Source organism: Conger conger, chromosome 5 (genome assembly GCF_963514075.1).
Source record: "Conger conger chromosome 5, fConCon1.1, whole genome shotgun sequence".
In the NCBI taxonomy this organism is placed as follows: Eukaryota; Metazoa; Chordata; class Actinopteri; order Anguilliformes; family Congridae; genus Conger; species Conger conger.
In genome coordinates this window covers 14,243,453-14,260,000 of record NC_083764.1, presented here as the reverse complement: position 1 = coordinate 14,260,000, position 16,548 = coordinate 14,243,453, and the positions used below count along the sequence as shown (strand labels likewise).

The following is a 16,548-nucleotide window of genomic DNA, read 5'->3' as shown; positions in this document are numbered from 1 at the left end:
TGTTTTATGTTTTCAGGTATAATGGTTTACAATAGATAGACCTATGGGAGGAAAAAGAAGAAAGTAAAAAGATGTTTGATTGAGCTGGCAAGCATTCATATCACATTCATGCTATTACCATACAGTATATCATTCAAACACATGACATCTATGGATATCCATTCATCACTGTTGCTCACCTGCATAGCTGAATTCCACTCAGCAATCTATTTTTTATGATTATATTTCCCCCTCTCACCTCAGAGTTAAATTACAGTATTCACACTCAGAGGTCTTGTTGCAATGTGTAGCATCATTGGAGATGGTTCTGTTTTATACAGTTGGCTCATGGTCCCACAAAGCTTTAGTGTGACACCCATTGTCCCCCATGCTCCTACCGCACCCATTTAGTTATTTCATGTTTAAAAATTTATTTATTTCGTTTAGCCATCCGAAATGACTGGAGTACACTTTTTCCTGCCTTCATCGCTAGCTTATAAAGCATATTTTTGTAACTGGCTAACTTACGCAACCAACCTTACTCCATGTAGCCTGTTACTACCATAATTCCATCATAAATACAATTTTTTTTACATTTATTTCAACAATCTACCTTTTTTATTCTTCCCTTATAATCTTTTTAGCAGCCATGAGTAGGGATGTGTATCGTTAGGATTTTATTGATACCGATACCAATACCGATACTCCTTATCGGTGCCGGTATTTATCAATACTCTTATCGGTACCACAGTGTGTAATTTAGTGTATAAAATAAAGACGTTACAAGATGGTAAATGATTAAATCATTTTTTATTACCACAAGGGGGGCAACACCAGCAACATCATTAAACAACTTACAGCACCTGCCTTTTAAGCCCTTAGCAAGTCAACATGTGCAGTGCGAGGTATGTAAAAAAAACGAGCAGGCAGCTCCATACAGCCTTAAAGGAAACTGTCAATGTGATAATGCTTCAACAGAACAGAAGCTTAACTTAAAATGACAAATGCTTCTCAGAATAGATTAAATAAATAAAAAACCTGTTGTCAGCGTCTGCCGGGTTGCTAACTTTAGACGCGTTGTTTAAGCAGTCAAACACGCCACACTCTGCAAGTGTTTCATGATGTTGCTGGTGTTACCCCCTTTGACGCAACTACTTTCTTGCATATATTGCATTGAGCCAAGGATTCATTGAGTTTGATGAGCTTGGAGCGCTTAGAACTTACGGCCGACATATTGACTACTAGAGAAAACAACGGGGCGCTGCGTCATAACCTGTCGACGGCGGCAGTGTCATAATTATGCGACGGTTAGGTAGACTCTTAAAAAACACCGAAAACAGTATCATTTGTCCAGAATCTTTAGTGGTACTCTGGTACCGACCAATTAGGAACCGGTACCAAAAAATACCGGCTCTCGGTACGCATCCCTAGGCATGAGGCCAGCCAACCATACACATTTCTGAGGTAGAGATAAATCAATTCTGGATGGAATTGGTCAGGATTTTTAGATATACATTATAGATTACTCCAAATGGTATCCCAAGGAATTCCATCATTACTAGTGGATAGATCTTTATCCCAAATTGATTGGATTGCAAGGGGTTTGTAAGAGGCTCTAAGGACAAATCTCTAAAGGGCTGCAATTAAACCACTCATTACATTTCTCTTATCCAGTATCTATGTATTGCATGTGTAGGAAGCTCAATTCCCCAGGGGACTCCATACGCTTTTTCCATTACATTACATTATAGTCATTTGGCAGATGCTCTTATCCAGAGCGACGTACAGAAAAGTGCAAATTACGTATGGTTTCAAGTGCTAGGGTTTAATTGCCAGACCCAAATATAGGTAAAAGTAAAATTACGTACCAGGTAAGTCGTATTGTGATTTTAAATCTTGGAATGTACGGAAGCCATTTTGCTCAAAAATGTCAGCAAAGGTATCCCTGTGCTCTCCATTGGGGAAAGGAGTCTTAATAGTGTATAGTCTGTCTATTTTGAAATACAGATATTAAGGCAAAATTTGAGTCATGATTAAATTAACCAAGCTTTACTGCTTATAAAGAAGGTAGGGGCCCAATTCAGCCCTGAATTTTAATTAAAGCATTTTAGGTATGCTGTCCTATTCAGGAGATTTGTTATTTTTCATCCTCTGAGGGGCTTCTTCCAAACAAAACATTTACATTAATGGCATTTGGCAGACGCTCTTATCCAGGGCGACGTACACTTGATTAGATTAAGCAGGAGACACTCAAGGGCCCAATGGCTGTGCGGATCTTATTGTGGCTACACCGGGATTCACACCACCAACCTTGCGGGTCCCGGACATGTACCATAACCTCTACACTACAGGCCCCCCACACGAACATAACCATTCAAATGTCTTATTAATTTGTGCAACTGCAAGCAAGTAAATCTGATTCAGCATAATGTGCTTCAGCAGCCTAGTGTAAATGTAGAGTGAATATCCCCATAAGGCATAGTTGCATTTTTCCCTACAGTAAAACCCTGCAATAATTTCATTTTTCAATTTCTGTTTATAAAATGAATATCAAATAACCATTAATTTCTTGTTTTTTATTTCTGTTTCTGAAACAGCAAACGATTGGCCAGAAAGTACACAGATCTGTAGGCCTCCCCATATAATTAATACAACAAAAATGTGCCATTTATTAGGGGATACTGGGGCACAAACTAACACGGGGACTGTTGAAACATGGGGATTTTGCATTGTTGTATTTGTGCAAAAGAGATGGGTTTGGTTCTTCTCATGTGTGAGTGGCTTGAAAACCTCATGAAGAGTTATTAACACATTTGTGTTTTAGCACCATGCAAGTAATGTTTTTTCACCATAGTGTTTTTCGATGAACTGATGATGTATGAACACCACAGACTCCAAGTACACATAATTTAAATTACAGTCTTGAGGGTTATACTGCAGTATAGGTTTGACTCATGTCATAAGCAAGCAGAGACTGTGAGCCGTGCAGGAGCACAACTAGTACAGCTGGGGCACCTGGGTACACTGTGCTCCAACAGTGCAGGGTGACAGTGCATGGGGATGGGGGACAACATTTTTACTATTTTCTTATTGTTCATTATTTTATTAACCCTGTACGGTTCATTGTGTTAAAATGAATGTATTTTTTTATATATAATATTGCCATTATTTTGTCTCTCCTTCGTAATTATAGAGGTTGGAGGTGAGTACTGGTGTGTGTATGGTGTCCCACCCAGTTAAATGGCCATCAGCCGCCACTGCTAGCCAGCTATGATCATTTATGCATCCATATTTAGATTTTAAAAAAATGTCATGTATAAAATATACAATATAAATAAATGTAAAGAAATATTGATAATTTATTCCTCTCATTCATAATTATTACCAGTCATTATTATGCGAATAGTGCATGAATCAAACTTAAAAGATTTAAAACTGAACTTCTGATATGGATCTAACTTTTGGGAGGTCTCTGAGGTTTTCCAATAACCACTCTCCATCAGGGCATACAGATACAGGTGGGAAAGAGATTACATCATTTAGCCTGATTGTGTGTTCTGACACCTTTAATTAGCAGGATGCCTATGAGAGTTAGACCATCATTAACAGCCTAACCTGGTACCAGCAGGGCCCCATGATCCTTTCATTTACGCACATGTAAGATTGACTAAACAACACCTCACCTGGGTGGCTAATCAAATTGAACCTGTTGGGTTCTAATATGAAGATGTGTTGGAAAACAAATGTGTTATTTGCCATAATGGGGCACCGTGGGAGTTCCAATGTGCTGTGCAAACTGTTTTTACTTCTAAAATAGCAGACAATACCTTTTACATGAATGGTTTGTGCACTCTATTATCAACTATAATCATTTGGAGGGATTTTTTTGAAATAATAATAAAGATGCAAAACATACAGATACACCAGCATTAAGAACAATAAAACCCAATGGTTGAATGGCATTCTGTGCTTATGATACATTTTGCTTTGACCAATGAAAAATTGTTACTTGCTTCGCTGAGCAATGCATGCATGTAGAGAATATGGGGGCAGCAGTGCTCTGGAATAGTGCTTCGAAACACTTGTATACCTGTTGGAATGACATGGCTTTATGGGCTACTGTATTAGCTAATATAGTCACATAGCAAATTTCAGTATCAGTATCAGATCAGTATCAGTAAGTGTACATGAAACGTATACCACAAAGCCTACATAATGCTGCCGTACTCATGGCATCACACCTACCATAACCAGCCAGACAGCACATTACAGTTCATGGCAAGCATTTAATGCTGTTTGCAGTGAATTTTACAAAGAGGATTTCAAAATAATTGCTCAGTACACACTGCAAGCAGTAATATGTTGTATATATGGTGCCCCTGGTCATGGTGATGTAGTGATGTCTTTGGAATTCTGGCCATGCAATGGGATGCCTAACAAATTATTTTAGCATTATGGAACGAGAACCCATGGTATATCGTGGATATTGGCAAGGTGGTTAGGCATGACACAAAGCATCTAACTGTGCCAATATCCATGAGAGAACGCAAGTTCCACAATGCTTTTATACAGTTTCCCCATTTATCTTTCTAAATTTCACAAAAGAAAGACAAGACAAGACAAACTTTAAATGAATTTATTTTTTAATGGAGCTATGTTTTATGGTAAATGTATTCTTCCGCTGAATAGTAGCATCTCAGAACACATAATGTATCAGTGGATAGGCTACAGCAGAGGACTTAATACATTTAAAGAGTAAGTCTAATAAATACCTAATAAAGTGCTCAATGAGTGTATGTAGGAACATTGTAAGTACAGATGATATGTCTATTTACACTAATGTGAGAATACTAATTAAACTTGGTGATACAAAAGAGAAAATAGATAAATAAATGCTCAAGATGAATTAATAACCATCAGGATTCAGTCTGTGGATAATATCATTCTTGAGGATTGGGCTTGAAATATTTTACCAAAAAGTATAATTTTGAATGCTTTCCGAAACCACCTGTAAAAGAAAGCATAAACAATAGGATTAAATGTTGAATTGAAATAGCCAATCCAGACAAATGTGTCAAATAAAAGAGGTGGAACAGAATAATTAATGACTGGATCGATTATGTTACACACAAAAAAAGGTAACCAGCATGACAGGAAAACCCCCATAACAATGGCCAGGGTCTTTGTAGCCTTTCGCTCCATTTTGCTGTTTTCAGAGTGTATATTGTTACAGGCAATGCTGTGAATAGAACGGGCTTGCTTCTGTGCAACATGGAAGATTTTCTGATATATGACCAGCATAATGAACCCAGGGATGTAAAAAGAAAGGATGGAAGACATTGAACTTGACGCCTGAGTCTGGAATAGAATACAGCCTCCTATACAAGCAACATTATTATAATAAAAATCTTCAATGCCCAAAATGTTCAGTTCCAGAAATACCATTCCAAACCCAACACAGGCAGAAACACTCCAGCTGACTGTTATCATGATCACTGTGGTATATGTGGTGATCTTGGTCTGGTAGTGCAGGGGCTGACAAACAGCATAATATCGATCAATGGAAATGAAAGAAAGATTTAAAATGGATGCAGTGCACAGCATGACATCAGTACTTGAATGGATTTTACAGAACACATCTCCAAAATACCAGCATGTTTCAATTGTACGCACCATGCTAGGAGGCATGATGACTACTCCCAGTAGAAAATCAACCACAGCCAAAGAGAGGATGAGGTAGTTGGTTGGCGTATGTAGCTTTTTGAAGTGAGCAATAGAGATGATGACAAGAAGGTTTCCGCATACAGTGAGAAAGATGATGGACACAAAAAAAATGTACAGTGTAATCCGTGTTACTTCTGGATAAATTAGCTTGGGGCAAGAACGATTTTCAGTCACATAACAGAAATGGGAATGTTGTGTTTTCCCAGTCTGACTGACATTCATGTTCAATCTCCTTGCTAATCCTTAAAGCTGGAAACCTCTTGACCTACAACAGAAAATGGAAATGAGAGAATCCAAAATTCTGTTATTCCTTAAGGTAATATTTCCTATAGAGGGTGTTATTCCAGAAACAACTATAGACATTGTGATGCATAAACAGTTGTTGTTTTGTTTTTAAATGTAAACAATAGGTTGTATGATTATGAAATTGAAAAGACAAAAGAAAAACCTAAATGCAATGTATTTGTTGCAGAAAATACAGTACCGTTTACAGTACTGTTATATTGGACATCAGTTATATTGTCAGTTAACTATATCTCCATATTCTATACTTTTAAGTTTTTAAAGACTTTACCTCTGTCACTGTCTTGCGAGTTATGTCCAACAAGCATGAAATGTGCACTGATATATGTACTCATGACATACTGAAACAAGATAGTGGGTGTAGCCAAACCAGACCTTTTATACTAGCCAATAAAAATACACTTCTGCATAGATTCTGCGTTCTATGATCATGTTCTGTAAAATACCGTAAATGATTTTAAGAATACATAAAACGCTCAAATATTATTCAAAATTCTCAACCAATCTGTATACCAACTGATATATCATCATTATTTATTAACTATATCTTCAGCATTAAATAATGTGTAGTAACCTGTTGGTGAATTTTGTGAAGAATCTAAAATGTGATAAACTAACTCAACTTTATGTTACAGTATGAACATTGATTGTAAATTATTTATTCAGTATTAAGTATTAGATTTGTTTAACTGTAAAAAGATTAATTAAGCTTTCGGCAATATCAACGTGAGTTAACATGAATTAAATGAATTTTCCCACTGCAATTTGTTTTCTATTTAGGGGGCTCAGGTCTGTTTTTTCACTGCAAAGCATCCTTGTGACAGTAACTCAGTAAAAAGCGATATACAAATAAAACATAACCCAATTGAACTACCATTGGTAGATCATTTGCTGTCTTCGATTAGAATATTCGTGCCGGACCCCCTTAACCAGACCCCCATAATCACTTGCTCACAGAAGCCAATGTGTTCATGAAAAGGGTGATAGCCTATGCACAGTTGTATTAATGTGTTAGTTTCTATAATTGCTTTGATATAGCCTAATTTGAATCCATTAAAATCTTATTCATTTGAATTCATTTAATACATTTTAATTGGTTATTTCAAAGCCAGTGGAACTATGGAATTTAGTTATCAAATATGTTCTCTCCACCCAATTGTATCAATTGCCCTGTTTTGTGTGCATGTTTACAGTCGTTAGGCTACAGCTGACAACAGTACCACAATAGCTGTCTGTAATAGCCCTAAATGTGTTAGACTGTAAATGAGGCCTAATAGCCTATAGGCTACATAACTAATGTGGACATAGTATTTAAATATATAATTACTTTAAAAAATTACATGACAGGTTATTTTATGTAATTTAATGCATTGTCGTACTAACTGAACTAGGTCATAAAGTTCACATACTTTTCTCGTGAGCACAAGAATTTAAAATTAATAAATAGACCCTCATAAATAATGGTGAGAGTAATCTACAATTGTTTCATTTACATAGTAACTCATTGTTTACTAAAAATTTACATATAATTTGTTAATGAATGTTCATGGTTTATACATAATTTATAAAATATTAACTATATAACATCAAAACATTTATTAATCATTTAGAAACATATTTAAATCTGTTAATGGTTATACCTCATTAGCTAATAGCTTACAAATTACTTAAGGGATCATAATTATAAAGTGTTACCAATATTTCTGATTGCATATTAATGACACAAATGTACACATTAGGTACATTTGTTGGCAAAAACTAAATGCACTTCAACTTTATTAATTATTTTTAAGTTGTTCTATATTTTCATCCGCACTTATCTTCAACTTTGGTTTTTACTGTAAATGCTGATATAATTACGAAATAGATTACTTTTGGAAGAGCATGTCAATATGAATTCAGAGAAATCAGAGTACTCTGCGATCCCAGATTATACTAGATGGTAAACATTAAACTGAGTGACCTTTTAACTGAACTCATATCAAGTGATCTAGAGGTTGATACCCCTCTATTGATTGTGCTACAAAGTATATTTGCGTTTGTCTGCTTATGCAACTGAGTGATGGTTCGATGCTAATGCACACTTACCACTTCAATTGGCACAGTGCAGTCCATATGTATTCGGACAGTTTGAATAATTGCTTTTTGGAAATTAAACAGTTCATTTATAAACAGTTCATTTTGGAAAGCCTATTGTTTAGCCTATGTGTCTGACTGCTTTTCCTTATTTCTCAGCCTCATAATAGCTTAATTGACTGTCATTAGCACTACTCTGGGCCTCACATTAACAACTGCCAATAACAGACTCCAAAGGCAATCAAAAGCCTAGAATCAATACTAGGTACTGAAAGCTTTCTTCTACCTGCACTAAGGAAGCAAATACACTCAAGTATTCAGAAGCAGCTGAGAAGGCAACTGTCCAGTTACTTTTGGTCCCCTAAAATGGGGGGGACTGTATGAAAAATTATGTGATTCCAACATGCATCACCCAATATGGATGTAAGTACCCTCAAATTAAATGGGACTGTCTGCAACATGTCTTAACATCACATTTATTGTTTCATTTCAAATCCAATGTGCTAGACTGCAGAGCCAAAAAAGTGAAATTATACCAACCATCCAATATATATATATATATCAGTGGAGGCTCCTCCATAGAGGTGGAGGAGGCCTGGCCTCCCCAATAATTTGAGAGAAGGGAGAGATTTAAAAAAAACAATAAATATATTTATTTTATTTATTTATTTTAACAAAAAACATATTTTTTATTTTTTATATTCATATTATTTTAGTTTTGTTCATAAATCTAAATTTTCCCATGGCTAAAACCCAATATTGCAATTGTAAAGCAACAGGCCAGATTTCCCTATCAGTTTGTATTAAGGGAGGCCAGGCCTCCCCTAGGAAATTAGCTTTTCATAGAAGTCAATGTAATGCATTTTTTTTCATGCCAATATGTGATTGGCCAGATCACTGAAAATGGGTGGGCAACGGAGGCCTGGCCTCACCATGCATTGTGTCCAGGGCTGAAAGATTGACATTTTGTTCGTCCAATCACATGCTACTGGTTCATTTGGAATCAACTATCCTTTCCTTTCCTATTCAACACAGAAGCCATTTTGAGAATTCGCTAGTCACTTCAGTCAAACAAACACTCGCCATAGTGGCTACGAGTGTCCTATCAAATTACTGAATTGTTGCTCTGTGAGGAAATTCACTCTAAATACGAATAGAGTGCTGTCCTCTAGTGGATAACGTTAACGTTAGATAAAGCCAACTGGAACCATATTTTTACATATTTTATATTAAATATATTGAATAAAACTACATATGATAAAGAAAGTGTTATCTTATCTTTTTTATATGCTAAACTTGATTAAATTGGTGATTACATGTTGAAGCTGTAGAAGAATGAAAAATGTAAGCTAAACAAAATTGTTTTTAACTACATAATTAAAATTCCTGCCTTTTACACATGTTCACTTGGCATTTATATTACATCCAAATGTCATTTCTCAGCTTAATTATCAGGCAGGCTCATAGACTTACAGCAATGTCATTTCTTCAGGAAGGCACAAGGCTAAGCTCTGCACAATGAATTTCATCAGCCAGAACTTTCTGACTGTAGCTTACACTCCAAATAGTATGCCTTTGGCCAGCACAAAGACAGATAAGAGAACAGGGAACATTCCATCGCGAGTGAAGTGAGCAAGCAGAAAAAAATGGCCTCCTCAATTCTGGAAGTCACCAGCCTCCACTGATATATATATATATATATATACGGACTGCGCTGTAGTATCACACATTTTTTACTACTGGGTCAAATATTATTAATACTGGATTTTCTCTTTTCATGTTTCAGTAATTGAGTAAATGAGTTGTTGGTCATTTAGGCCTAGTTTTCAATGCACCTACTCTTTGATTTGGAACTATTATTTTACCTCACAAAGGTAAATAATTATTCAGAAGTTAATAACCTCATATGATGTAACTATGCCCCAATACCTATTTATAATTCATTACTAATATTTCACTGTAGGCCCCTAAGTGAGTGTCGGTAACAAGCTCAGTTCTGATCACCTTGAACAACTTGGGACTCATTAACCTCTAACACCTCATGATGTGCTAGCCTCAAGCTCTTGTATGTCCACACCCAAGTATTGCATAAGATCAGTAAACACATTTTAATGGTCTTACATTAGACATACAAATATAATTATCCCCTAAGGCTCTTAACATCAAATCATTCTCTCATGTGCCTAACAGAATCTGTATGTGCCTGTTGCATCATTTTGGAAATGGCAGAAAAATATTTTATTATGAATACTGCATGCTCAGTAAATGGCCTACAGACCTATAACCTCTTTGATGTTGCAAAGTATTTTCAAATGTACCTTACAGTATATCATTAAAAATGTGCACAAAAATCACATGTGTATATATCAATTCTGTATGGCTATGCTACTCTGTCCCAGGTATTTTGTTCTGCACAGACTCATGTCAGCATTCTCCTGGTCTGACATTTTATTGGAAATACATCAGTTCCGGATATCTGCTTAGCATTTTCCAACTAATATTAACAAAAGTTTAACAGTTTTAATTATTTAATTGAATGCACTGCATTACTGCATGGTGGTTTAGCATATTAATACAGTTTTCACCATTTCAATCAAATGAAGGAACGCAATATATAAAGTTCTGTTAGTACTTTTCATTGGAACATAAATTTATTGGGTCATTAAATTTCTCTTAAACATTTTATGTAGGGGGTAAATGGATTTTAACTGGAGACAGTGAATCACCATTCCAGAGAAAGCTACAGTGGATGAATGTTTTTATATTGTATGTACTCTGCCAAATTCTGGACCCAAAACACACTACTTTTCTCAAGCCATGACATTGATGAATGATCTTTAATTTGTAGTTAAACGCAGCTAGTGGAGCAAATATTTTTTAGGGCTTTGGGGAAAAGTCTGAGCTATCTGCTTGGACAGAGAAAGATGCGTCAACACAATGAACACAGCTTGTACTTCCTTCTCATCATTTCCCGTGTCTCCTCTGCCCATCTCTTTAGGTGTCTAAATATAATTTCTAAATAGCGAAATAGCTGTCCCAGAATTCATATCCTGAAAATAAATGTTTTTTTCAGTCATTTCAAAACACCTCCAGGTACAAAGCAAGTCTGTAGCTACAGAAGCAGTGTAACACTACATTCAGGCATGGGACTATGAAACCCATTCTTGCTGAGACACATTCTGACTACTTACAATTCCATTTTCATATGGATATTACATAGGTTTTATATTCAATGTGTGGGGGGCATGGTGGTGCAGTGTCAACTTCCAGCAAGAAAGCAGCAAGTTGAAATCTTGACGCCTTTCTGTGTGGAATTTGTATATTCTCCACTTGTCTGCGTGGGCTTCTGCTAGGAACAAAGACAGACAGCAGGCTAATAGGAGACTCTAAATTGCAAGTACAGTATGTACGAATGTGTGAGGGAATGATGGACCTGTCCAAGGTGTATTCCTGCTTTTTCGCCCAATGCATGCTTGAACAGGCACATTCCCTGTGACCCTGCCCAAGAATAAGTGGTTTAAGAAAATGGATGGATGGATGGTTGTGTGTGTTCTGTTACAGTGCATTGGTGTATCATAACAGATCCCTTTCCATTTTGTCCCACATTCCACTCTGCATACATGGTGGAACTGTCATGGATAGGCCCTGTTTATGACTCTAATGAGTCTCCTATGTGTGTTAGAAAACAAGAGAGAGAGTGTTGTTGCACAAGGCCTTGAATTTATTGGCAGGTATCAGATGCTGTTGTCAATATTTAATGGAAATGCCAACATTACATTGGCCTTAGTTTGCCTGGATTAACATTTATTTTCAAGTCTGTTAACTGCAGAGTAGTGAAGTTTAAGCAGTGTGTTGAAAAAGCTAAATTTATTGGCCACTGGCCTCTAATAACTGCACTATAAAAGCATCTTGCCATCAGAAAAGGTTTGCATTCTGAAGCCAACTGGCCAACATGAATCCCTTGGTGACTGTCACAGTACTGTTTCTGCACTCTCTGTATACCAATGCAATAGATATCACAGAAAATGGATACCCCATTTTGTGGGACAAGGCACCAGGACTCACCTCCGAACTGCCCTCTGCTGATGGTGCAGTTACCATCAATCCCTGGAACTATCTGGAGAGAATGAGTATGTACAGGTTACTGATAAGTGCCACAGAGATGTATATGACCTCTATGGGACCAGGTACGACTGGAAACGCCATGTGGGGCTTCCCTCTACAGCTGGGATGGAAACTGAAGTCAGGTGACTTGAGTTGAATATTATGTCACTAAAACAGTACTGAACGGTATTTGAAATGTCGTACCTTCATGTAACTTTTGAAAAAGTAAGGAAAAAGCGCAACACTGCTACTTTACAGAGTCACCATGAGTTACATGAGTACCTTCATGTAACAAAATGTGAATCAGGGTTATTAATCAGTTAGTTTTTTTGATATGTCCCACCTGTCTTCCAAGACGGCATGAGCCGGCATTATTGGAGCAAAGTAGTATTTGGATAATAATGGATAATAGATAAAATAGTGCAATGATACTAGAATTTCTGAGAGACACAATAAATTAATGTTCTTATTTTCCCAGGCAGATTGGTTGACCCTACAGGTGCTACTTCATGTGGGAAAGAAACGGATCCTATGTGCATTTCACCCCAGAGCTGGTGGGCATGTAAGCACTATAAAGCTATTTAAAACTACAAGTGATTTGATCATTGATGAATAAGTCACTTATGTAAATGAAAAAAAAAACTTAGATTAAAAAACATCTCTCACCAGCAGTTGAACAGACATTAGCATTAGCATTTTAATACAGTAGTCGCTATCCCGCTTACAAGACAAGGCTGCCCACCACTTGTGTGTAGAGGTATAGCATTCGCAATATTTAGTTAATGCTGATATGGTTGTGTCCATTATTTTTCCTTGGGTAGGTGTTAATTACTACCTGTCAGTGATTCCATTCCTGGCTGCCGTGGAGACTGGTATTGTTGCTCAAGGCCTCAAGATCCAGATTCTGGCACCAAATGAAATGACCGAGGACTACTGCACCTCCTATACAAACTGTTCTTCACAGCATCCAGAAACGATGGCCAAATGGGTTACCTTCTTTCTGGTATGCACACAGTTTACTTTGGCCACAGCAACTGCGACCTTTGGAATTACAGACTGCCCAACCAACCGAATGGGATATGAAACTGGAAGTAGCCAATTACCTGTAACCCAGATAAAGCTCATAATCATTATCAAAGGAGCAAATATTTAAGCATTAAACGAAATGACTCACATTACAATAATAAAAGATCTGCAAGGTCGGTGGTCCTAATCCCGGTGTAACCACAATAAGATCTGCACAGCCGTTGGGCCCTTGAGCAAGGCCCTTAACCCTGCGTTGCTCCAGGGGAGGATTGTCTCCTGCTTAGTCTAATCAACTGTACGTCGCTCTGGATAAGAGCGTCTGCCAAATTCCATTCATGTAATATACTGTAAAGAAGGGCTGAAACAAAATCAAATGGTGAAAATCAAACATGCTTTTCTCATGGGTTTCCTAGAATATGCTATAAAACATATCAAGGCATGTTTGTGACAAACTATTTTATTCAAATGTTATGAGAAAAAAGGGTAAAAGGCCTGTGCAGTGTGTTAATTGTTTCTGTGCTAATTGTGTTGTGTGTTTCTGTTCCAATTGAGGCCCTGAAAAACCTCAGCACATCTGATATTCCGGACTCGGAAAAAAAGGATGAAATACTAGGAGACATGTGGACTGCCCATCTCAGTTCATTGCTTCCGTTATCCAAATGTAATTCACGGTGAGTATTTTAATCAGGTGTTATTGTTACATTTCATTACATTTTATTTGGCAGATGCTTTTATCCAAAGTCAGTGGTGCCCCCATCTGTAGGCCTACAGAGTATGCAAGCGGCATACCTCAACCTCAAGGTCTGTGTATCAGTGTCTCAGAATGTCATCTGGAATCACCTAGCTCTTGCTTGTTAGTGGTGATTGATTTGGCGCTTGCAAAGACGACTAGCTGGATATGAAAACATCAAAAAGAAAACAATTCAGCATAGTGGAATTTTTCAGTTCCAAAATAAATAGCACTTTGGATCAAAATAACTATGGATGTTTTATGACAGCTGTTTTTCCACATATGCATGCTCTTTTTGTAATGCTACATAGACCTAAAGAAAAGGAAGCAGCCCTGAGGTGCTAAACACAAACATACAAAAACTAGCAGCCCAGAAGTGCAAACCAGTAACATACAACAACAAGCCGCATATACACTGAAGAAAGTAATGATTAAAGCACAAGGGATCAATCTAAATCAGCGCCCAGTAGGCCTTTTAAGCGTCTGGACCCTGGACCAGTATATGAACAAAATGAAATCTCCAAGTTTTGTAATAAAAAAAAATGAATAGTGCATTGTCTTGTAGCACCTCACTTGTCCACTAGATGGAGATCCCTGCTACTATTGTACTGGATATTTTTTCTTCTAGATGCCCCTCTTATGATTTGTGTCTAAAATACAAATATGTTCTTGCATGAGGCCCATTGTCTGCAAAATCTGAACTGGCTGGTGGCCTAGTTGAATTAACAAGAAATATACCACATATTCTTTAAATATTAGAGAACATAATTGCATATCAAGTTCACTATTTTAACGCACAGCCCATTCCTCTAATGATGTGATACCGGATTGTATTCACTTTTTGAAATATTGTGAAATTAACCTGTGTTGCAGGCTTGAACACTACTCTGCTCTGGAGAGGCGCTTCTCTCAGAACTGGATTAACTCTGCAGAGTACGTGGCTGCTGCACACATACAGACCAGCATGGAGATGTCCAAGCTTTATATGGCCCCGCTCCCAAGCAGGGTCCTTCTGGAGGGAGACCGTCCACCCAACATCCCTGACCTCAGTACGGAGGAAAATCATTCCCTCCAAGTCTTCCAACGGATGGAAGATATGAACACATTTCTGAGTAAGGATATCACATGACTAAAATAAGCAAACAGTTTGTTTTGAAAAATTGATTTTTCAAACTGTTTCTAGTGAACTGAAATGGTGGTGCACTTAAAATGGCATCATATTTGTTTCCCTTAGTCCTGTTAAAATATTACTGTACATGTAACATACTCGATAATGTATTATTTCATACTTTTTATTAGGGGTACATAACAAATGTGATCAAGCATTACAATGCGCTTCAGAATGAAGCTTTTCCAAGGTTAAACTAACTACTAGAAAATAACGCAGGCTGCAGTCTCCCTCTTGTGGCATATGATCAACATTGCAAGAGGATGTAGAATAGTATTATTATTATCAGCTGCAGAGGCACCCTACTATTATTAAGATTTATTTTTATCCACTGCTTTGGGATAAATGGCTAGACAATCCATATTGAAAAGATTTGGCAGGCAAGTCTTATATCCAATAAATCAGCTAAAGTGGTGCTGTAGTACTTGCTCTATGTTTTAAGCAATTTACTAGTCAGATTAATACAATTTCACCAGCTAATTTGACCAACCATCCGCTCCTACCTGAGCAGACATATCAAGGAAAATATAGTACAGACCTCACAGACACAAAAAGAACATGTAATTCCCTCAGGTATAGGATGGCTTTTGACATGTAGGCATGTGCAATGGCCCTTCTCCATCCTGAGCTTAGAGGGGTGAAAGGCCCTAACTCAATGGCCAATGATTCATGTGAAAAGGAGATAAGCGTCTGGGAATAAAGGGTTCGGCCATAGCGTGACCCCTGAACCATCAGGGTTCAAACACAAGTTTCAGCTGCTTACCATTCTCTGCATTGTGAGATAATTACAGATGATGCGGGTACTTGACACGGGGGCTGGCTCACATCATCCGTATCACAGGTGACTCTGTTGTTGTAAAATCTCAATGTGCACATGCACGAGATGGAAAGAATCCAGCGCTATGCACTTTAGCCAAAACTGTTTCTTTTGCTAAACTATGAGCATGGCACATGCAAGCTGCATTGATTTATTTTGGATATCAAATGTGAGCAATCTGCCAAGCAACTATATACAGTATATGAATTCATTTGTGCATCATATCTGCAGAGAATAGAAAATATATAGTATTTGGATATAATCATTTTCTTAACTGTCTTTTTTTCTGCTCTGAAAGGGGGAGGATTGGTGCAGCTGTGGCGTTCTGCCATGTGTTCAGAGAAGACTCGTCAGAAGGGGCGGGCTCTCCTGCAGAGCCTGCTGTTGGACCAAAAATTCATCGTGACAGGGCTTTTGTCCATCCTGGCAGAGATGACCAGCAGCTGCTTTGCCAGGACCAGTTAGCACACTCCAGCATAGTTCAGTGTCACCCCATATGAAGGGTCGCTAAAGGGTCACTAAACTTTAATAAAAAATACAAAACAACATTTTTATAGGTGGATATTGTGATCTTATTTCTATTGCATTCTTAATTATCATTAAGTGCCATTGCCACCAAAG

The 16,548-nt window shown here is 37.4% G+C and overlaps 2 protein-coding genes across 2 annotated transcripts; one reads left to right on the top strand and one right to left on the bottom strand.

The window, feature by feature from the left end:
* Positions 1-4,748: 4,748 nt before the first annotated feature.
* Positions 4,749-6,178, bottom strand: LOC133129087 (trace amine-associated receptor 1-like). The gene has a single exon (XM_061242912.1). The coding sequence runs from the start codon at positions 5,923-5,925 to the stop codon at positions 4,903-4,905; it is 1,023 nt and encodes a 340-aa protein (XP_061098896.1). The 5' UTR covers positions 5,926-6,178; the 3' UTR covers positions 4,749-4,902.
* A 5,736-nt stretch (positions 6,179-11,914) lies between these two features.
* Positions 11,915-16,475, top strand: leg1.1 (liver-enriched gene 1, tandem duplicate 1). Its single transcript, XM_061243909.1, has 6 exons — positions 11,915-12,329; positions 12,665-12,748; positions 13,008-13,189; positions 13,765-13,883; positions 14,816-15,054; positions 16,226-16,475. Exons 1-6 carry the CDS (start codon positions 12,035-12,037, stop codon positions 16,390-16,392), a joined length of 1,086 nt encoding a protein of 361 aa, XP_061099893.1. The 5' UTR covers positions 11,915-12,034; the 3' UTR covers positions 16,393-16,475.
* Positions 16,476-16,548: the final 73 nt, after the last annotated feature.

Coding starts and splice junctions, on each gene's coding strand:
- leg1.1 (XM_061243909.1), top strand. CDS start 12,035: ATGAATCCCTTGGTGACTGTCACAGTACTGTTTCTGCACTCTCTGTAT. Junction 12,749..13,007: donor ACCCCAGAGCTGGTGGGCAT/GTAAGCACTATA, acceptor TTCCTTGGGTAG/GTGTTAATTACTACCTGTCA. Junction 13,190..13,764: donor AATGGGTTACCTTCTTTCTG/GTATGCACACAG, acceptor GTTCCAATTGAG/GCCCTGAAAAACCTCAGCAC.
- LOC133129087 (XM_061242912.1), bottom strand. CDS start 5,925: ATGAATGTCAGTCAGACTGGGAAAACACAACATTCCCATTTCTGTTAT.